Consider the following 22,404-nt stretch of genomic DNA (forward strand, 5'->3'; position numbering starts at 1 on the left):
CTTCTAGGTTGTATCAGAGTAAGATGGACGGTAGCTTTGATTGTGATTGTGGTGAGCTGGAGCCACCTGATCACTAACAAAAGACATCTGTCAACCAACAGTCGCCAGGGCTTCCTGTTGAAATATATAGCAACAAAGGAAGAAAAGAAGCAAAACGGAAATAGTGCTTACCAGCACCTTAGAATGATGCTGCTCAGGACCAGTCCAACACTGAATGTATCTGCACTGTGAGGAGAATGTTCATAGAAGCCTGTTGTGTGCATATTTATTCACATTTTTGTTAAATGTTAAATCGTTTAGCACAGTATATCTGAGTGCATAGTATGTCATTTCATTCCGTTTGAGTTTCTTGAGTGTTTTCTTTAAATGTCTGCAGAGTTGCTGCCCCTTTCTTGAACTATGAGTACTGCAATCTTTTTAAGTCTCAATATGAGTAGAGCTTTTTGAGCTTTAAATCTGAGGGGAACTCAACAGGCCTGGTTGGCATATGCAATGAACATCAAGAAACCATCTTGCTGTGGAAGCATAATTATTTTTCTTCTCCCTTTTTGAAAGATCTTTCCTTTTGATGCCTGTTTTCTTCCTTGTTTACACAAGTTCAACAATTCGAAAGGAAAAGGCGATAGTAAGGGTTTCAAAATGGCAGAGAAATTTGAAAGTCTTATGAACATTCATGGTTTTGATCTGGGCTCTAGGTATATGGACTTAAAACCATTGGGTTGTGGAGGCAATGGCTTGGTTTTTTCTGCTGTAGACAATGACTGTGACAAAAGAGTAGCCATCAAGAAAATTGTCCTTACTGATCCCCAGAGTGTCAAACATGCTCTCCGTGAAATCAAAATTATTAGAAGACTTGACCATGATAACATTGTGAAAGTGTTTGAAATTCTTGGCCCCAGTGGAAGCCAGTTAACAGACGATGTGGGCTCTCTTACTGAACTGAACAGTGTTTACATTGTTCAGGAGTACATGGAGACAGACTTGGCTAATGTGCTGGAGCAGGGCCCTTTACTGGAAGAGCATGCCAGGCTTTTCATGTATCAGCTGCTACGGGGGCTCAAGTATATTCACTCTGCAAATGTACTGCACAGAGATCTCAAACCAGCTAATCTTTTCATTAATACTGAAGACTTGGTGCTGAAGATAGGTGACTTTGGTCTTGCACGGATTATGGATCCTCATTATTCCCATAAGGTATGTGAAACGTCACTTCAGACAGATTTTTTTTTTTTTTTTAACCCAATGGTGTCTTTTTTTCTGATGCAGATCTACTTTCACAATTTCCCTGCATTTGAAATGGTAGAGAGGGATCCTAATTAAATATACATCCCCAAAAGTATATGTTTATGTATTATAGTGAAGTTCCAGAGTATATGGTTATTTATTATAACTAAATTCTTGTATAGTTATTTCAAAGGGGAATATATTTTTCTCTGTTTGGGACAGCAGTGAGGTCCTACCTGAAGGAAAGACAGGGTGCTAGTCCAACCTTTAGGCCTTGCTTTTTTGACAATATTCTATACTATAGTTACACCTTTTAAAAATAAACTGAATTTAGTTTGAAATTTAAATTTGCACAAACAGTTGACAGTTTAGCAACTTTCCCTTAGCACTTGCTTTCGTGTTAAAATTTGATAGTATTTTCTAAACAGAACCCTATCTTTTAGTTTTCAATTGAAATCTAATATGGGACCATGATGTGTAAAATGTAAAAGTGAATCTACTTTGGTTATAAAGAATCATTGGATACTCTGATTGCTTGGCTTTCCATAGTGTGTGTCACATTAAGGATATCTTTACTTCATTAAAAACAAACTAACCAAAAAAACCATAGAAATTGAGTACTGAACTGAAATGGATATACCCCCCCACCCCTGCACACACACACAGCCACAACCACAGCCACAACCACAGCTACAACCACACCCACCCACACCCATACCCATCCTGTACTGGAGATTGAACCCCGGGCCTCTCACATACTAGGCAAGTGCACTGCCAGTCACCTACATCCCCAGCCCTTTTTCTTTTATTTTGAGACAGGGTCTTGCTAAATTGCCCAAGCTAACCTCAAACTCATGGTCTTCCTGCCTCAGCCTCCCTAGTAGTTGAAATTATAGGAGTGTGTTGCTACACCCAGCACCCATATTCTCTTTAGAGCTAACAATGAAGTATTACATATAGAATACTGAACTAAGAGTTGCACTAACATTTACTTCCCTTTCTTTATCTAACTAGCTTTATCACCTTAAGCTATATGACCTTAATCTTGAGTGTTATCACACTGTAAAAATGGAGTTAATATATACCATTCATAATTTCTCAGTTTTGATTTGAGGGTGAAATAAAACAATATAGGTGTGTTTTTGTCAAACAAATGTAAATAAAATTGATTATAGTAGAGCCAGTTCCCCTGGGTTCTCAAAGAATAGGCTGGTATAAGTAGCAACTCTAGTGCTCTTCCCTGCTTTTCTCTTTGATTTGAAGAATACCTGATCCTTAATTATCTTAAGACTTGGAGTGAAAAAATAGCTCCTCTTCTGAAACATGTTTTGGATGTGTGGGCTGAAGTTAGCACTATATTCTTATGGTGTATTTTGGTCAGCAGACATGCCTGTTATCATCTTATAGATGGTATATTCTGGGGAAATGTAACTCACCCTCAAAAGTATAAGAACCTTAAAAATGATCTTAGAAATCAACAGTATTCTGGCTCCATATTAATTAGTTAACAATTTACTGGGTTTTTTGTTTTGTGTTGTTTTGTTGGTAGTTCTTTAGCTAAAGTAAGCAAAAAAATAAAATATGTTTTTTATTTCTTGTTTAGGGTCATCTTTCTGAAGGTTTGGTTACTAAATGGTACAGATCTCCACGTCTTTTACTTTCTCCTAATAACTATACTAAAGCCATTGACATGTGGGCTGCAGGCTGTATCTTTGCTGAAATGCTGACTGGTAAAACCCTCTTTGCAGGTTTGTATTATGTAAAAAAAATTATCCACAAGAGAAACTAATTTTTCATTCATCTATAAGTGGGATTCATATAAAACAATTTATTATGGTCTGTTATATTAAAAGATGGTGTTTTTATTATTGAAAAAATTGAGAAAACTTAGTCACATATTCACTAACTTGGTCACTTTGTAAATTTAGTTAGAACTCTAGTTTTTTTTTTTTTACATATACCATCTTATTTCCTAAACCTAACTTCATATTTTGTGAACCCACAATACTAGTTGAAAATCTGTGTTGATGTCTGATTTGCATAGTATAGTCTTTGTCATTCTCTGGTGAAATCCAAAAAATTTCTCTTGGTCACTTCATTATCTTTGTCGCTTGAACTGCCATATCCTTTTGCGTGACTACTGTGATCTTTCAGGAAAAAAAAAGTTGTTTGTTTGTTTGTTAAGGTTGGATTATGGAGGAGTCTAAAAATGTGTCACAGAGAACTTAGTTAAGATGAGAAGCAATGTATGAGTTTATATAAAATTTAATTCTGACTATAAGAGCTGCAAACTTAAAAATTGTTAGTCATAGCTGAAAAGGAAGGCAAATGGAGTAAAAAGTTTTTCACTACATAGGAATAGTAAAGACTAGTAAAGAAGAGGAAAAAAAAACGTTATTGAAGGATGTTCATATGAAGGAATGAGCCTGGTACATTCATGAATCCACGAGAAAAGTTTGATGAAAGCAAGGTGGTCAAATAATAATATGGTATTTAAGACTAGTTAATATGGAGCCAGAATACTTAATCTCTTAGAAAGTAGGCAGAGGAGTTATTATTTGGAAAAGTAGGAAGCTGAAGATTTTTTACTTCAAGAAGTGATAAAATGGTGATCCAGGTCTTTTTTTTCTTTTTCCTTTTTTTTCAGTACTGAGGAAAACTACACAGGGGTGATCTATCACTGAGTTACATCCCTCGCCCTTTTTTTTTATTTTGAAGTAGGGTCTTGCTAAGTTGCCCAGCCTAGCCTCGAACTTGGGATCCTCCTGCCTCAACCCCCCAAGTAGCTTGTGTTATAAGCATGTGCCAATGCATCCAGCTCCTTTTTCTCTTTTGACATTTCTATTTTTCCATCTGTAACCAGTGTTCAGAGTTGTTGGCCGTCTTTCCATTCCCAGGTTGTGCTAAATGTGGACGGGTAGACAGAGTCTGGTTACAAAAGAAAGGTTAATAAAAGAACACTAGGGTGCATAGGAGAGTGTAGTTGAAGAAAGGATGGTATGTACAGATGCCCCCAAGTGTGTTTTACTTGTTGTCATGCTTAGCTTACATAACATTAACAAGTTATTTATCTTCTTTTCCCTATATTTATCTGAAATTTCTTCTGTGATGTGTGATATTGATTGTATTTCAATTATAGAAAACTTTGAGATTATACCAGTTAATAAACTGAATAGTTAAGTGAATTGTTTCCTAGGAACAATACTGTGATTATAGGTTACATTCCTGGTATTTGAGTATCTTTCAGCATATGTAAAATAATTATTGTATTATTTGTTGCTGTGTAACAACCCAGAACTTAATGAATTAAACAATAAACATTTATTATCTTACAGATTCTGTGGGTTAGGAATTTGGGAGTGGCTTAGCTGGGTGGTTCCAGCTCAGGTTTTCTCAGTCAAGATGTTGGTCAGGGTGGCAGTCAACTGAAGGCTCCACTGGGGCAGGAGGATCCACTTCTGGATAGCTTACTGACATGACTGTTACCAAGAGGCCTCAGTTTCTTACCAGGTGGGCTTCTCCATAGGACTTGCTTGAGTGTCATCATGGTGTAGAAGTCGGCTTTCACTAGAACTAATGATACAAAAGAGCCAGAAGAAAGCCAATATATTAAAAAAAAAAGTGTAGTTGAAATATAATTCATACACAGTTCACTCATTTAAAATGTATAGTTTGGTATTTAATGTATTTATCGGGTTGTATAGCCATCATTACCATCTAATTTTATAACATTTCCATCCCTCCTAAAGATACTTTGTAACCATTAGCAGTCACTTCCCCTACCTCCTAGGAACCGTAATCTTGTTTTCTGTCTCTAGATTTGCCCATTTTAAACATTTTATGTAAATAAAATCATAACAGTTATCATTTGTGACAGGTTTCTTTCATATGGCATTATTTTAGAGGTTCATCCATGGGGCATACTTCATTCCTTTTTAATGACCAATAGTATTCCACTATATGGATATTCCTCATTTTGTTCATCTACTCATCAGCTGATGGACATTTGGGTTAATACTTTTTGGCCATGTGAATAATGCTGCTATGGATGTTTTAAGTTTTTGTGTTAACATGTGTTTTCAGTTCTCTTGGGAATATATACTTAGGTGTTGAATTGCTAGTGACATAAGCTCAGTGTTTGAAGAGAAGACGGTTTTCCAAAGCAGCTGCACTATTTTGCATTCCCTTCATCTAAGAATGTGTGAGGGTACCAATTTCTCTTATGTTTTTATCAACCTTTAAAGTGTTATTTTTGATCCTAGCTGATAAGAAATAGTATCTCATTGTGGTTTTTATTTTCATTTCCCTAATAATTTACAATGTTGAACATCTTTCGTGTGTGTGTGTGTGTGTGTGTGTGTGTGTGTGTGTGTTTAAGTTTTACATGGACACAATACCTTTGTTTGTTTATGGTGCTGAGGATCGAACCCAGTGCCTAGTGAGTGCAGTACCACTGAGCTGCAACCCCAACTCTCTTTTATGTTCTTATTAGCCATTCTTATATCTTCTTTGGAGACTATCCAGATTTTTGCTCATTTTTAAATTAGGTTGTCTTTTTGAAAGAGTTCTTTACGTATTCTGGATAGAAATCCCTTATCAGATATATGATTTACATTTATTTTTTTCTCATGCTGTTCACAGACTGTCTTTTCCTTCTTGCTGGTGTCTTTTGAAACAAATTTTAATTCTGATGAAGTCCAATCTGAAAAACCATTTTCTAATTCAAGGTCATGGGTTTTCTTCTAAGTTTTATAGTTTTAACTGTTCACATGTAGGTCTGTGATCTATTTTGAGTTTGGTAGTGGTCCAGTTTCATTCTTTACATATAGATATTTAGTTGTCTCTGCAACATTTATTGAAAAAGTTTGTCTTTCCCCATCTAATTATCACGACTTCTTTGTTAAAAATCAGTTGACCATAAATAGAAAATATCTTTTTGTGACCTCATGGCAAAAGTTAGTGTCACTTCAGATTATCTTATGCATTAGAAGCTAGTCAATAGTACAGCTCACACTCATGGGGAGGGGAGTTGGGTTCTACCCTTTGACAGGAGACATATCTAAGAATTTGTGGACATATTTTAAAGCTGTCACAAAAATGAATCAGGAATACTAAGGAAACAAATTTAAATCTATAGAATGTAAAAGCATTATGTCATGCTCCAAGTTAAAGAAACAGGGTCAGTAAATACTGCTGTGTTGATTATACAAAGGTACTTCATGTATTTTCAAATGTTCATTTGACACATTCAGACATCATTCAAGTATAGCAGTAAAAAGAACTGGACTTTAAAAAACTCTAAGGTAGTATAAGAGTAATCATAAAATGATTTGAAAGCTCTAGCTTATAGTTCCCTATTGATATTAGATTAACTATTCAATAAAAGCAGCATGGAGAGAGATCTGAGTGGTTATCAGGTATATGCTGCAAAGGAATAGCAACAAAAAACAGATTATACATTGATTTAAATCTATTTTTTTTTAAACATATAGGAAGAATCAGTCTCGTTTTTCTGTGCATTTGTTTTATGTGTACATTGTCAGTGTCCATCTGTGGTCTTGTTCAGAGCCAATCCCTCTACTTGGGCAGTAGATGGTTTCTCTTCTGATTCTAGGCCAGCATTTCAATACTCTAGCATTATTATTATTATTATTCTGTTGCACCTTCATTTCATCCTTCTACTGGACCCTTTTTAATCAGTATTCAACTATTAGTATGTTTACAATGTTAAAAAAATCTCTAGCCAGGCATGGTGGCACACACCTTTCTTCCCAGCAACTCTGCAAGATCTTGTCTCAGAATTAAAAAAAAAAAAAAAAAAAAACTAGGGATGCAGCTCAGGGGTAAAGTGCCCCTGGGTTCAGTCCCCAGTACAAAAGAAAAAAATTCTCTCCCCTAAACCCACATCCTCCTCAACAACTTACACATACATTTTTTCAAAGTAAATCTAAAAAACCCTGGTATATTCTGCCATCTTTAATTCCTTTCTTTATTTTGCCTGGAACCCTCTCTAGTCAGGTTTTGTCCTCTACCAAAACTGCTTATCAGGGTCACCGGTGATACTTATAATGCTAAATCCTAGGTCAAATTTTTTTTTTTTTTTTTGCTTTTGAGACAGGGCCTCACCAAGTTGCTGAGACTGGTCTCAAACTTGAGATCCTCCTGCCTCATCCTGTCAAGTCAGTGGGATTACAGTTGTGTGCCATCACACCTGCCTCAATTCTCATTTTATCCATCTCCAGCATTTGTCACAATCTTACCCTTTTTCTTTAAATGCTTTTTTTTTTCCACTTGTCTTTCTGTGTACCACTCTGTTGATTCTTCCTTTTCCTTACTGACCTTTTTTTTTTCCCTGTTCCAGTATTTACTATTTGTAGGCCACTTACCACTTACTAACTAGACTAGTCCTTTTAAAACACAAGTCAGATCATGTCTTTCTGCTTAAACTGTAGGGTAAAGCAAACCCTTTATATTCTGATACCACTCTGACTTCATCTCCTACTATTGGCCCCATCTATACTTTTCTAATTGTTTCTGGGACACACTAAACCCACTTTTTTCTCTGAGTCTTTCTCCATCTTCCTCCTTATGAAAGTGAGTGAATTCCCTCACTTCCTTAATCCTTTATAAATTAACAACCCTCCTCCCCACAGGGACATTACTCTACTTTTCTTTGTTGTGTTCATTATCATTTTATGTAGCGTTTACAGATTATCCATCTTTATCCACTAGATTGTTAACTCCATGAAAACAGGGACTTTGTTGTACAGCTGAATTCCTTAGTGCTCTGTAGGTAGTAGGAACTAAAAATTTGAATGGATTTCTAATAGTGGAAATACAGATTTTTTTCTTAGTCACCCATTTAGCCTTTATTTCCCTTTTATTCTATTAATAATGGTTCTGATTAGAAATGCTAACTAAGCCTAAACATAAATACAAAGCTACTTATTGCATAAATCTAGTCCAACCTTCCCTCTCTTTTGTTGATGAAATCAAATCCTAGAGCTACTAAGTATTGTCTCCAGAGTAAAACCGTTAATTAGTAGTACAGCTAAGATTAGAGTCCAAGTTTCTGGAATCCTAATTCATTGCTTTTTTCCCCACTTCTTTGATAATCTTAGTATAAGGCCAGACTTTCAAGAGTCAGCTCCTTGTGGAAAGAGAACAGCTAAAGCTAAATATATCAGTAGGCAGAAATTGAAATAAATAGGCTAAGTAGACTAGTGATATTCAGAATGGTGAAATCTGCTAATTAATGATCCATTTGAAACTGTCTCCCTGCCCCACTGGTCATTACAATGTTTATGTTTATTGCCAAATAAACACAGAACAATGTATTTGTTATATTTGGTGTTTTTTACCCTCAGGTGCACATGAACTTGAACAGATGCAACTGATTTTAGAATCTATTCCTGTTGTACATGAGGAAGATCGTCAGGAGCTTCTCAGTGTAATTCCAGTTTACATTAGAAATGATATGACTGAGCCACACAAACCTTTAACTCAGCTGCTTCCAGGAATTAGTCGAGAAGGTATTGTGACTTCAGAGTAACCATGATGTTAATGCCTGTGTGTGTGTGTGTGTAAATATGATCTGTGTAGGGAAGCTCTTTGGGTATACAGCTTTCTCTTGAATAGTCTGTTGACACTTACATACCAAAACCTTCAATTCTTACTTCCCCTTTTTGACATTACCCTTAGGCTAAGATGTGTTTCTTCCTTCTGAATAATTTTCCAGGGTCAAAAAAATACACCCTTCTCTCTTGGTTCTAACACCATTTATTCTTTCAGCTTACCCTGATTTCCTGCTGTATGTGAATATATTGAATCACCGGCTTTTGTTAAGTGAGAGTTGAGTTCTCTGAGGGTTATATGATAAGTATGGGTATAAGTGTCATTTAGATGTAAAAAATTGAGACAGAGGAAGGCAGAGATGGGAGGAAAGAGCAAAACCTGAGCAAAATATGTACGAGTTTGGATTGGTATTAGGAGTGTTAGATGCCAAATGCAAGAGATTGTGCAAACTTGAAAATAGTAGAAACTTGGAGAGAATCACAACTTCATTGACCACTAAAACAATTTTATGTCTCAAAATGGAGTGATGTAAATAAGATACAAGTCTTTAACTTTTGTAATAAGGTAACATTTTCTTAAAAACATGAGACAGGAAAAATATTTTTCTTAAAAATTGTCTGATTTTGGGGCTGGGGTTATGGTACAGCGATAGAGTACTCGCCTAGCCCGTATGAGGCCTGGGTCCGATCCTCAGCACCACATAAAAATAAATAAAATAAAGATATTGTGTCCAACTATAACTAAAAATAAATATTTTTTAAAAAATTGTCTGATATCTCTAAGAATTATTTTGTAAGGGCTTGAACTCAGGGGTAGACCCCTTGCCTAGCATACCCTGGGTTCAATCCTCAGGACCTTGAACACACACACACACATACACACATACACACACATACAGTGTCAGAAGTGTATTGTTTTCTCATCAAAATAGGAATAGGGGCTAGAGTTGTGCCTCAGTGGTAGAGCTCTTGCCTCACATGTGTGAGTCACTGGATTTGATTCTAAACACCACACATAAATAAATGAATAAAATAAAGGTCCATCAGCATCTAAAAAATATTTTTAAAAAAAGTTAGGAAGTTTCCTAAACCCATTAAGCTTTCTCTTTATTTTATATCTATTTTTCTTGTCACCCTCTCTCATCAATTATATGTGGTACAAGGTAATGATTATTAAAGTGTTTAAAATAACAAGTATTTTGAAAATACAGGCACTGTCTTTTTTTTCTCAAATGTACTAGGAACTTATAGATGCCCAAATAAGAAGCTTACTTAAAGATTCTGATTAAATTTTAGCATTTCTTAATTTCTAACCAGTTTTAAAGTCTCTCAAGTCAAATTCTGTTGCTGGTTGCACCTAACTTTGTAGCCACTATCATGATATCCCTGTTTGTAACTAAATGGCAGTCATGTAACATTTGACTAAGCCTCAGTCATCTATGGAGCCATCTTTAAAATGCAGGCTTAAATTGGAATTCAGAGTTGGGGTGGGAAACAAGGGGGAAATCTATTTTTAAAACTTTGTACAGTTATGATTATACTCAGCCAGCTTGAGAGACATTTCTCAGGTAACCTGGATCTGCTTCAGAGTCATTGTCACTGTTTCTTTCTTTCTTTTTTTGGTACTGGGGATTGGGGATTGAACCCAAGGGTACTTAACCACTGAGCCACATCCCCAGCCCTTTTAGTTTTTTTTATTTAGAGACAGGGTCTTGTTGAGTTGCTTAGAGCCTTGCTAAGTAGCTGAGGCTTCTTCATTGTCACTGTTGCTGGATCTTACTGAAAGAGGACATTGCTCTTGAAGCATTCTTAATCTTAATAATGCTCTTGAATCTTTCTTTTCTCTACCCTTATTAGGGTGGAGATTGTGTCAGCTTTGAACCAAGCTGAATGTTTGTCTGATGCTGATAATGGGTTCATTGAATTAACCATTGATGTTCACATATGGCAAAAATGTGTTTGCATTCAGTGGGTGCAGTGCAGAGTGGGTAACATTCCTGAGACTAAAGATTTATTGCTTTACGCTGTTTTCTTCATGAGTAACATTGAAGTTCTGTTTTTGGAAAGAAGACATTCAGAGGCAAGGGGTATTTGTTAAAAATACATGTTCTCTCCGTGCACTGTTTATAATCTACAGAAGTAGGATTAAATACATAAATAAACAGGATTAAATACATATGAATATAAGTATTCATATAAGACTACTAGGAACTCCACTCTTAATATCTTTAAGTGAATACCCTCTTTTTTACTTCTTTTCCTTCTCATGCTAAGTATTTCTATATCTTAGCATACTAATACCATTGTAGCAAATTTACTGGTTTTCTCTGGTGCAGTGCTGTCCGATAGAACTTTCTATTCTGATGGAAATGTTCTGTATTTCTAGTTAAGCCTACCTGGCTAGTTTTTCTTTCTTATAGCTCCCTCTTTCCACCTGCCACCTGTAGTTCCCAGATGCTAGGGACTTTATAGAATGTTTTTCTTATGTAGTTAAATATATCCCCCTTTACTTAAAGAATGTGATTGTGCTGGATCACCATCTATAACTCTTTGCCTCCCAGTTTCTCTTTTTGGGGACCCGTGGCCTCAGAACGAGATGGATTCTCTTGCAGCAGAACCATTGATGCATTTTGAAATGACTTTCTAGATAAGGGAAAATCAGAAGAGTAAGGAGAAATAGCAGGGAACACAAGAAAGACCCTCAGAACTTATCCCCTGAGGGGCTTGAGTAGCAGTGAGCCTTAGGTTTCTTCTTTTGGGCCCTTATTGGACTGATGGTAGAGTTGAGTGAGGTGTTATAAAATAAACAGCTATAAGCATGTCAGCTATTTATGTTAATGAGAAGCTGGGTCCCTTCTAGCCCGCAGTGCCCACCTGTAATCCCAAAGTCTCGGAGGCTGAGGCAAGAGGATTAGAGTTCAAAAACCTCCCTCAGCAAAAGTGAGGTGCTAAGCAACTCAGTGAGACTGTCTCTAAATAAAATACAGAATAGGGCTGATGATGTGGTTTAGTGGCCAGGTGCCCCTGAGTTCAAAAAAAAAAAAAAAAGAATAGGTTCTTCTAGAGTACAGGTGTTAGTTTTAAAAGGACTTTCTTTCCCTTTGAAATAGAAAGTGAGGATAAGAGGACATGTGAAGCTGGGCGTGGTAATGCATGCCTGTAATCCCAGTGGTTTGGGAAGCTGAGGCAGGAGGATTGTAAGTTCAAAGCCAGCCTCATCAACTTAAGGCCCTAAGTAACCGAGTGACAACCTGTCTTTAAATAAAATATATTTTTAAAAAAAGGGCTGTGGAGGTGGCTCAGAGCCCTTGGGTTCAATCCTGGGTACCAAAACAAAAAACAAAAGGACATGTAAGAGACCATAGTGATTAGATAGGAATTGAGATAAATATGAATTGGGTTTATATGTTCAGGATGATAGTAGAATTAGAACATAAAGATTTGTTCAAGGGCTGGGGATGTAGCTCAAGCAGTAACATGCTCACCTGGCATGCACAGAGCGCTGGGTTCGATCCTCAGCACCACATAAAAATAAAGATGTTGTGTCCACCGAAAACTGAAAAATAAATATTTAAAAATTTTCTCTCTCTCTCTCTCAAAAAAAAAAAAAAAAAGATTTGTTCAAAAGAGCAAGTGTTAAATTGAAATTTCACAGTATGAATTTGTACTGAGCCAGATGTGATATTGCATCTAATTTTCATCACTATTGTATGGCTGCTAGAGGAGAGAAAGAAGATAGTGGAAGTGATCCAGGGGGTTGAAGATGGATGATAATGCACAATAGTGTGTGGGTGGTATAGGGACAGCCTGAAGCTAGGTAAAGACATAGGAAGGCCTGACAGACTAGTTAATAGGAAGAATTTGGTGTATGGTTAGTCCCTCCAGAATTCTAAAATGATAAAGTGTAATGTGTGAACTGTGCTAGAGTGTGATTAAGGTAAACAGCAGCAGCTAAGTTAGTGAAGGAAGGGGAAGGGAGAAAGGCTTTTATTAAGACCAGACACTGTGCCCTAAATTTTTATACTTGATGAAATTAGAGTTTAGTAAGTTTAAGTAGCTTATCTAGCACTACACAACTAGTAATTCAGTTAAGCTAGAGAGTTGAAGAGCTGTGGGAATAAGACCCTAGGTATTAGGTTAAACCATATTAAATTGCTGTTATTTGACCATTTGACAAAAACAGCAATTTCATAGAGTATTAGTGTGTGGCCATAATAAGAGTACATTTCAAATATTTACCATGTTGATGGAAGAAATGGCCTTTCTTTTTAATCAGTCAGGTAATTTTATTTCTCTGACAAATATTAACTTACCTTTAGTTATATAGTCTATTTTTTTCCCTTTATCAGTTGGCAGACCTCTTAAGTACAGTTAAGATGTTTTGTTCCTATTTTGTAGTAAGAAGTGGTAAAATAGTCATTCAACTAGTCATTTTTATTGAATGAGACCAACATTTTCAGTTTTTCTACAGATAAAAATTTCTACTCTTCTTACACTGCAGCACTGGATTTCCTGGAACAAATTTTGACATTTAGCCCCATGGATCGATTGACAGCAGAGGAAGCACTCTCTCATCCTTATATGAGTATATATTCTTTTCCAATGGATGAGCCAATTTCAAGCCATCCTTTTCACATCGAAGATGAAGTTGATGATATTTTGCTTATGGATGAAACTCACAGTCACATTTATAACTGGGAAAGGTAAATTGATTTTAAATTAGAAAAACAGTGAACCAAAGTATTCAAATTATATATGATAAGACTATGCAAAAGTCAAGATTTTTAGTAATGGCACTTTTGGGTTTCTTGCTAAACTTACTAATATCTTTAAATAGCCTTTAGGTAATTTAAATATTTAATATTTATTGGCTAGGAAATAGATAATGAAGGCTATTTTGAATGTCTTTATAATTTGCATTCCTTAAAGTCTTTAAAATGTGAAATCTGGAAATCTGAACCATAAACTCACAGATTTTAAAATCTTTTGATTTTTTTCCGCTGGGGATGGAACCCAGAGCCTTGCCTAATGGTTGCACTTCGCCATTAAACATATACCTCCATCCCAAGACTGGTATGATGTATCAGTAAGAGAATATCACATTGTGTAACATGTAGATTTTTTTTTTTTTTTTTAATTCAGATTGTTGGTCTCCAATAAACCTTCACTTCTAGTCTGTCTTAATTACCAGAATGAAAATTTGTAAGGTACCTGAGATTAGATATCTTCATTTTGTGGCCATAAAATATTCGTTTGAAACATGTGGAATTAAACTATAGATAGGCCAGCCACCTAGATATGTATCTGCAGTTGTATGGATAAAAGAATAGGTAAAAAGGGAGAAATGAGATGAACGTTATTACCCAGTATACATGTCTGATTACACTACTGATATGACTGCACCATATACAGCCAGAGGAATGAGAAGCTGTGCTCTACTTGTATACAGTGTGTCAAAATGCATTCTACTTTCATGTATAACTAATTAGAACAACTTTAAAAATTTTAAAAAAAAGGGAGAAATGATATTTGGTCTTATTTAAGAGTAGAACACTCAATTCTTCATGGAAATTAAAAGATCCCATTGCAGTTATCAAATATCATCTCCTAGTATTTTGTGAATAGATCTTACCTGTCCTCCCCCCCCCCCCCACTTTTTTTGTACTGAACCCAGCGGCGCTTAATCACTGAGCCACATCCCCAGCCCTTTTTTTTTTTTGAGATAGTTTTTCTACAGATAAAAATTTCTACTCTTCTTACCACTAAGTTGCTGAGGCCAGCCTTGAACTCAAAATCCTCCTGCCTAAGCCTCCCAAGCTGTTGGGATTATGGGCATGTACCACTATGCCTGGTTTACCTATCTTGTTATTTGACCATTTGACAAAAACTGGGTATGGTGGCACAAGCCTATAACTGGGTATAGTGGCACACGCCTATAATCCCAACTGCTCAGGAAACTGAGGCAGGAAGATTGTAGTTTTAAATCTAGCCTCAGCAACTTAGCAAGGCTGTAAGCCTTGTGAGACCCTGTCTCAAAATAAAAAATAAAAAGGGCTGTGGCTGTGGCTCAGTGGTTAAATGCCCTTGAGTTAAATTTTGTGGCACCAAAAAGAAAGATTATTGTAAGTTCTAGTGAGGCAGAGAAGGCTCACGACTGTTATCACCTTGTAGACCTAGCATAGTGCTTTCACATAAGAGACACTCAGTGAATTTGAAAATGATATCATACATGGAATAACCCCAGTGTATTATTTTCAGGTACCATGATTGTCAGTTTTCAGAGCATGATTGGCCTATACATAACAACTTCGATATTGATGAAGTTCAGCTTGACCCACGAGCTCTGTCTGATGTCACTGATGAAGAAGAAGTACAGGTTGATCCTCGAAAATATTTGGATGGAGATCGAGAAAAGTATCTGGAGGATCCTGCTTTTGATACCAGTTACTCTACTGAGCCTTGTTGGCAGTACCCAGATCATCATGAAAACAAATATTGTGATCTAGAGTGCAGCCATACTTGTAACTACAAAACAAGGTCATCATCATATTTAGATAATTTAGTTTGGAGAGAGAGTGAAGTTAATCATTATTATGAACCCAAACTTATTATAGATCTTTCTAATTGGAAAGAACAAAGCAAAGAAAAATCTGATAAGAAAGGCAAGTCAAAATGTGAAAGGAATGGATTGGTTAAAGCCCAGATAGCGCTAGAGGAAGCATCACAGCAACTGGCTGAAAAAGAAAGGGAAAAGAATCAGGGATTTGATTTTGATTCCTTTATTGCAGGAACTATTCAACTTAGTTCACAACATGAGCCTACTGATGTTGTTGATAAATTAAATGACTTGAATAGCTCAGTGTCCCAACTAGAGTTGAAAAGTTTGATATCAAAGTCAGTAAGCCGAGAAAAACAGGAAAAAGGAATGGCAAATTTGGCTCAATTAGAAGCCTTGTACCAATCTTCTTGGGATAGCCAGTTTGTGAGTGGTAGGGAGGAATGTTTTCTCATCAATCAGTTTTGTTGTGAAGTCAGGAAGGATGAACAGGTTGAGAAGGAAAACACTTATACCAGTTACTTGGACAAGTTCTTTAGCAGGAAAGAAGATACTGAAATGCTAGAAACTGAGCCAGTAGAGGATGGGAAACTTGGGGAGAGAGGAAATGAGGAAGGATTTCTGAACAACAGTGGGGAGTTCCTTTTTAACAAGCAGCTTGAATCCATAGGCATCCCACAGTTTCATAGTCCAGTGGGGTCACCACTTAAGTCAATCCAGGCCACGTTAACACCTTCTGCTATGAAATCTTCCCCTCAAATTCCTCATAAAACATACAGCAGCATTCTGAAACATCTGAACTAAAACACTCAGCAGACATTTCTTTTTGTATTCTTCATAAAATGTGTTTGTCTTTTTTTTATTACTAGTGTTTAAGTCATTTTTTACTTGAATCAGATGGTGTCATTTAGTAAGGATTTTTATTAGTTCTTGGTTTTTAAAATCCAGAATTTTTTTCTACATGAGATAGTTTTCATTTTAACTGGCATGTCATTTGCACACAAAAAAGAATAGAGCAAAATAATGCAATGCAGGAGGAGACAAAAGAAATGCACTAAGACAAGTAAAAAACATTCTCTCATAGAACAATGATCTGTTTTACAGGAAACAAAAATCTTGCCTTGAAATTTACACAGTGAGACTGTACATAATTGCATGAAAATATCTATTTTTTTCCTAAAACATTTTTCATTCATTAGTATTTTCCAGTTTTTCATACTGTACACATTTCTTAAAACACATGATACCAGCAGCAACTGAAAATGAATGCCGAATTTGGTACACATGTGTTATCTACCTCAAGGTAACAAAAGTATGTGGCAAAACATATACCACCCATAGTGCTTCACAATATGCACTTCTATTTAGCCAGCGTTTATTGTAGTAAACTATTAAGACTCATTGTTTATAAATGTTCTGGTATTCATTCTTTATAGTGAAGTGTTAATACATCACATCTTATTTATTTTAGCAAATCAGTATATTTTCTGTATTTAATTATAAAATTAACTTAGTTTTAAAACTTTATTTGTAACTACACTTTTTCCATTTGGCACTATGGTTTGTTGCCTACCCAGCTGAATATATAATATCAGCTTATCCTAAGGCTGTCCACGTACTTAATTAAGTGTTCATTTTAAGTAAAGTACTCACTGTGTATAGGAATTTGTATTTTGGAGGTGCTTGATCTATCTACAAAGAAAAATTAGGAATTACTTTATTATAAAATGCTCCTAGAAGTCTTAATTGTGTTTATTTTTTAAAAATACTGTAATGTTAGACTTGTGTGCATGGAAGTAATTAAGGTACATCATTATTGTAGTTTTAAAGTTGTACATGATAAGACATTTTTTGTTTTTACTGTATGTTTTTACCGAATGATCTATTCCCCATCCCAAGGCAAGCATGAATAAAATTAGGTTAAACGTAGCATGTGGCATCGCAGTCTCTTAGAATTTGTTTCATCTATTTTATTTTACTGAATACTGTCTGTATCTTTGGCTATCCTGTTCGAAGAAAAAGGACAAATAAAACATGGCCAGCAAAAATGGCTCCTGTTTCACTCTTTAGGTAATGAAAATTATCTGTTAGATGGAAAATTACTACCAGACTTCAGTTCCATTTCTTAGTATCTTTGAATTGTGGCTTTAAATTATGGCTGAAAAGTAAAGTCATCTTTGTCTTCACACAAAAATCTTACATTAACTTCACACATTAAGATGAAATAAAGCCTTATATATTTGAACATTTATATGGAATAGGTGTGGAAGGTGTGAACTATGTAGAGAAACCTGTAAATATATTTGGTGTACAAATACATTTTTATCTTCCTGTTTTTAATTCCTGAATATATAGCCAGAATTGGGATTGCTGTGCCATATGATAGCTCTTATTTTGAGAAGCTGCTATAATTTTTTTCCCATAGTGACTGCAACAGTTTACAGTACCACCAACAAAGGGTTTCAATTTTTTCATATCCTTGCCAACTTTTTTTCTTTTGGTACTGGGGACTGAACCCAGGAGTACTTTACCACTGAACCAAGTCCCTATCTCTTTTATTAATTTTGAGGCAGGGTTTTGCTAAGTTGCCGAGGTTGGCCTCAAACTTGTGGTCTTCCTGCCTCAGCCTCCTAAGCCACTGGGATTACAGGTGTGTGCCACCGCACCCAGCCTTTTTGGGGGGACATGGGGGGGGTGGAGGGGGTAATGACTCTCATAAAGGATATGGGATGCTCTCGGATTTTTGATTTGCATTTCCATAATGATTTAATATACATATTCTTGTATGCTTTTTGGCTATCTGTCATCTCTGGAGAAATGTCTTTTTAAGTTCTTTGCTTATTTTTAAATGGTATAGTTTAGCTGTAGGAGTTCTTCATTCAAGATATTAACCTCTTATGAGATATTGTGGTTTGCAAATATTTGCTCCCATTTGTAGACTGCCTTTTCATTTTGTTTCACTTTGTTTTCTTTGCTGCACAGAAGCTAAATTTGATGCAGTGTCACATTTTTGCTTTTGTTGCCTGTGCTTTTGGTGTCATATCCAAGAAATCACTGCCAAATCCAGTGTGGTGAAACTTTCTATGTTGTATAATTTTGGGTTTAGATTTTTGTTTTGAGTTGATTTTTGTATACAATGCAAAGTTAAGGTCCAACTTCTTTCTTCTGCATGTGGATATCCAACATTTATTGAAGATATCCTTTCTCCATTATGTAGCCTTGGCATCTTTGTTGGCGATTATTTGACCATGATAGAGTTTATTTCTGTTTTTTTTCTTCTTCTTCTAATCTATTTTCTTTTTCTTTTTTTTTCTTTTTGAAGAGAGGAGAGAGAGAGAATTTTTTTAATATTTATTTTTCAGTTTCGGTGGACACAACATCTTTATATTTTATTTTATGTGGTGCTGAGGAGTGAACCCAGCGCCCTGTGCATGCCAGGCGAGCACGTTACCGCTTGAGCCATATCCCCAGCCCCTTCTTCTCTATTCTTATACAGTGTCCTGCTTTATGCCTTGTCAGAGTTTTTGATAGCCACCTGGCTCTCTTGGCTACTATTTGCATGGAATAACTTTCCATCCTTTTCACCTTCAGCTTATGCATGTCCTTGTATTTAAAGTTATTCCCTTTAGATAGCATATAGATTTTTTAAAGTTTATTTAGCCACTTTGTCATTTAATTAGGAATTTTAATCCATTTATATTTAAAGTAGTTACTGATAGGGAAAGACTTTCTATTGCTATGTTGTTTCCTAAGTCTAATAGTTATTTTGTCCACTTTTACTCTTGCCACCTTACTTTGTGTTTGATTTTTCTTTTCTTTCTTTTTTTTTTTTTTTTTTAGGTGATGTGTTTTCATTCCCTTTTCATTTTGTTTTGGGCATCTTTTATAGATTATTCTCTTTGTGGTTACCATGGGAATTACATAAAGCATTGTGGTCATATTTCTTGCACTTTAGGAGTCTTGTTAACAAGAAGTCGGGGACTAATCTGACATGATGAAGATTTGGGCTTACTTTTTCTTCTGTTAGGTGCAGGCTCTCTGCTTTAATTCCTAGGTCCTTGGTCCACTTTGAGTTGAGTTTTGTGCATGGTGAGAGATAGGGGCTTAATTCATTTTGTTGCATATGGATTTCCAGTTTTCCCAAAAAAGCAGCATTTGTTGGAGGAGGCTGTCCTTTCTCCAATATATATTTTTGGCACCTCTGTCTAATGAGATAACTGTATTTATGTGGGTTTGTCTTTGCATCCTCTATTCTGTACCATTGGTCTACAAGTCTATTTTGGTGACAATACATGCTGTTTTTGTTACTATTGCTTTGTAGTATAGTTTAAGGTCTGGTATTATGATGCCACCTGCTTCACTCTTCTTGTTAAGGATTGCTTTAGCTATTCTGGGTCTCTTATTTTTCCAGATGAATTCCATGACTGCTTTTTCTTTTTCTATTAGGAATGTCATTGGGATTTTGATTGGAATTACATTTAATCTGTATAGTGCTTTTGGTAGTATGGTCATTTTGACAATATTAATTCTGCCTATCTAAGAACAAGGGAGATCTTTCCATCTCTAAGGTCTTCTTTAATTTCTTTCTTTAGCATTCTGTAATTTTCATTGTAGAGTTCTTTCACCTCTTTTCATTGATTTCAAAGTTTCTTTTTTTTAGGTTATTGAAAATGGGGTAATTTTCCTAGCTTCTCTTGCAGAGGGTTTGTCATTGATGTACAGAAATGCCTTTGATTTGTGGGTGTTGATTTTATATCCTGCTACTTGCCAAATTCATTTATTAGTTCTAGAAGTTTTCTGGTGGAATTTTTTGCATCTTCTATGTATAGAATAATATCGTCGGCAAATAGTGATAATTTAAGTTCTTCTTTTCCTATTTGTATCCATTTAATTTCTTTCGTCTAATTGCTCTGCCCAGAGTTTCAAGAACTATGTTAAATCAAAATATTTTCAAAGTGAAACTCAAGATATATCACCTTTGCTTCTAGGTTAAAAAGCTAGTTGATAGTATTGTTCCTTACAAAATTGTTTTATTTAAAAGTACCATTTTTAAATCAGATTCTGTGGTATTACATAGACTATATTTGACTAGTGGATGTCATCAAGCAGACTGGACTGCTCTTTATCAGCCTTTTTGGTTCCCATTTACTTTTCAAAATCCAAGAGAGGTTCTATCCTAAATTGGTCTACCATGTACACAATATTAGTCAGTTTCAACTGTAGTTTTACCCTATGCCTGTTCAGTTAGGGTTGCTTATTCAGGTTTAGCATCTGCGTAGACGAAAAAGAGTGCTGAACTCTAGGGAGATCTGAGTTTTAGACTTAAGTTTTATCACTCACCTGTTGTCTCTTGATCTCATTAAATCCTCAACTCCTCCACTTCCTGTTACTGGGGTTTGAACCCAGAGATGCTACATACCCTTACCTGAGCTACATCCCAGCCCTTTTTAAGACAGGATCTCACCAAGTAGCCAAGGCTGGCCTTGCATTTGCAATCCTACTCCCTCGGTCTCCTGAATCTCTGGGATTATAGGCAAGTGCCATCTTATCTGACTTAAATTTCTTTTAATTAGAAAGTACATACTACTTGAACCTGACAATCCAGTCTTCCTGGAACAGCATTTAATAGGACAGTTTGTGTTGAATACTAACCCATTATAAGAGTACAAAGATTAGTCCTTGCCAGGGTGTGCTTCTTAACAGATTTTACTCCTTTAATATCTATATTAGACTGGCCACAGTGAAGGGCCTTTTAAACATTGAGAATGAAGTTTTTCACCCTGTGAATAAAGGAACCTGGAAGTCAATGCTTTTTTTTTTTTTTTTTTTTTTTTGGCAGTGCTGGGGGTGGAACCCAGGGTTTCATGCATGCTGGGCAAGCACTCTGCTACGGAGCCACACCCCTGTCCCTTTTAGTTTTCATTTTGAGATGGGGTATGAGTTGCTGAGGCTGACATCAAACTTGTAGTCCTCTTTCCTCAAATACCTTTGCTGCTGGGATTGCAGGTATGTACCATGGCACCCAACTCACATGGGACACTTCTATCCTGGCTCTGGTAGATGGGGGTCCTTCTCTAACTGGGTGCTGTGAATCACCTATTTTTTGGAAAACTGACACATTTCAAACTTTGATTCCATAAAACTTTGCTCCAGGAGCTCCATTCTGCTTTGGTTATTTTAAGGATAACCTCCCATAAATGTTACTAAGCCCTTTCCTCATTTTCTTAGAGCATAAAAAGCCTACATCTAACCTGTTTGGAAACCTCAATGCATGAAATATCAATTTTTTTTTTTTTTACCCTAAAAACAAAAGTTGTATTTATTGCACCCTTACCTACTGATCAAGGAAAAAAGAGAGCCAGAGTATTGAAACCATAGTGATGTTTACCTTTGACCTTGAGAGCTTGTGTGAAGATTTTGGGCACAGCTGCTTTTATACCCTTAACCAGATAATCAGGAATGTTGTCCTCCACCCAAGCCTGCAGTTCAGGTGGGATGCAGGTAGAGTAGTGAAGGAGGAAAGGGACACCCATGTGGCCAGCCAGATCAGTCAACCCAGGTGATCAGTGGGTGACAAATATTAACAGCTAGATGGCCCTTACATCTGGTTGTTTGCCTTTGAAAGAGCAGTGTGAACTCACCAAGCTCTTTCCTCATAGGACCTGGGGCAGTCTCCTTAAATATTCCAAGAGATGGATTTTTGTGTGCTCTTCCTACATTTTGTGTTTAACAAATATCTTGAAGGGAGGGGCTATTGATCATTCTCCTTAGAGCACTGTCTTGGTTACAATGCAGAGATCTAATAATAAGATTCCATTACCTTTGCAGGTTCTTTTGGACACCTTAGTCCAGTGCAGTGGTAGTGTTGCAACTGTAGCTAAGCAGAACATTTCCCTTTTGTTACAATGTGTCAGCACCTGTGAAGCCTTGCTGTGGCAGGTGTGGTGCTAGTGCCTGGTCTGAAACACTGCTCCTGGTCTTCTGGTTCAAACTCCATTCCAAGCTTATTTCTTCATACCAGATTTAAACCACAAACTTGGATTCATGTCT

The 22,404-nt window shown here is 36.2% G+C and overlaps 1 protein-coding gene across 6 annotated transcripts in view; it reads left to right on the forward strand.

Annotated features, from left to right (window-relative positions):
• Positions 1 to 22,404, forward strand: part of Mapk6 (mitogen-activated protein kinase 6) — a 68,059-nt gene that overhangs the window by 16,390 nt on the left and 29,265 nt on the right. For 3 of the 6 annotated variants that reach the window (XM_071608266.1, XM_027926045.3, XM_071608265.1), the window contains exons 2-6: positions 8 to 1,194; positions 2,828 to 2,972; positions 8,592 to 8,756; positions 13,300 to 13,501; positions 15,057 to 17,402. In XM_071608266.1, coding sequence (XP_071464367.1) covers positions 640 to 1,194; positions 2,828 to 2,972; positions 8,592 to 8,756; positions 13,300 to 13,501; positions 15,057 to 16,158 — 2,169 coding nt within the window. In that variant the 5' untranslated portion in view covers positions 8 to 639 and the 3' untranslated portion in view covers positions 16,159 to 17,402. The other 3 variants (XR_011706672.1, XM_071608267.1, XM_071608268.1) reach the window with 3 other exon arrangements.

Source organism: Marmota flaviventris, chromosome 2 (genome assembly GCF_047511675.1).
Source record: "Marmota flaviventris isolate mMarFla1 chromosome 2, mMarFla1.hap1, whole genome shotgun sequence".
NCBI lineage: Eukaryota > Metazoa > Chordata > Mammalia > Rodentia > Sciuridae > Marmota > Marmota flaviventris.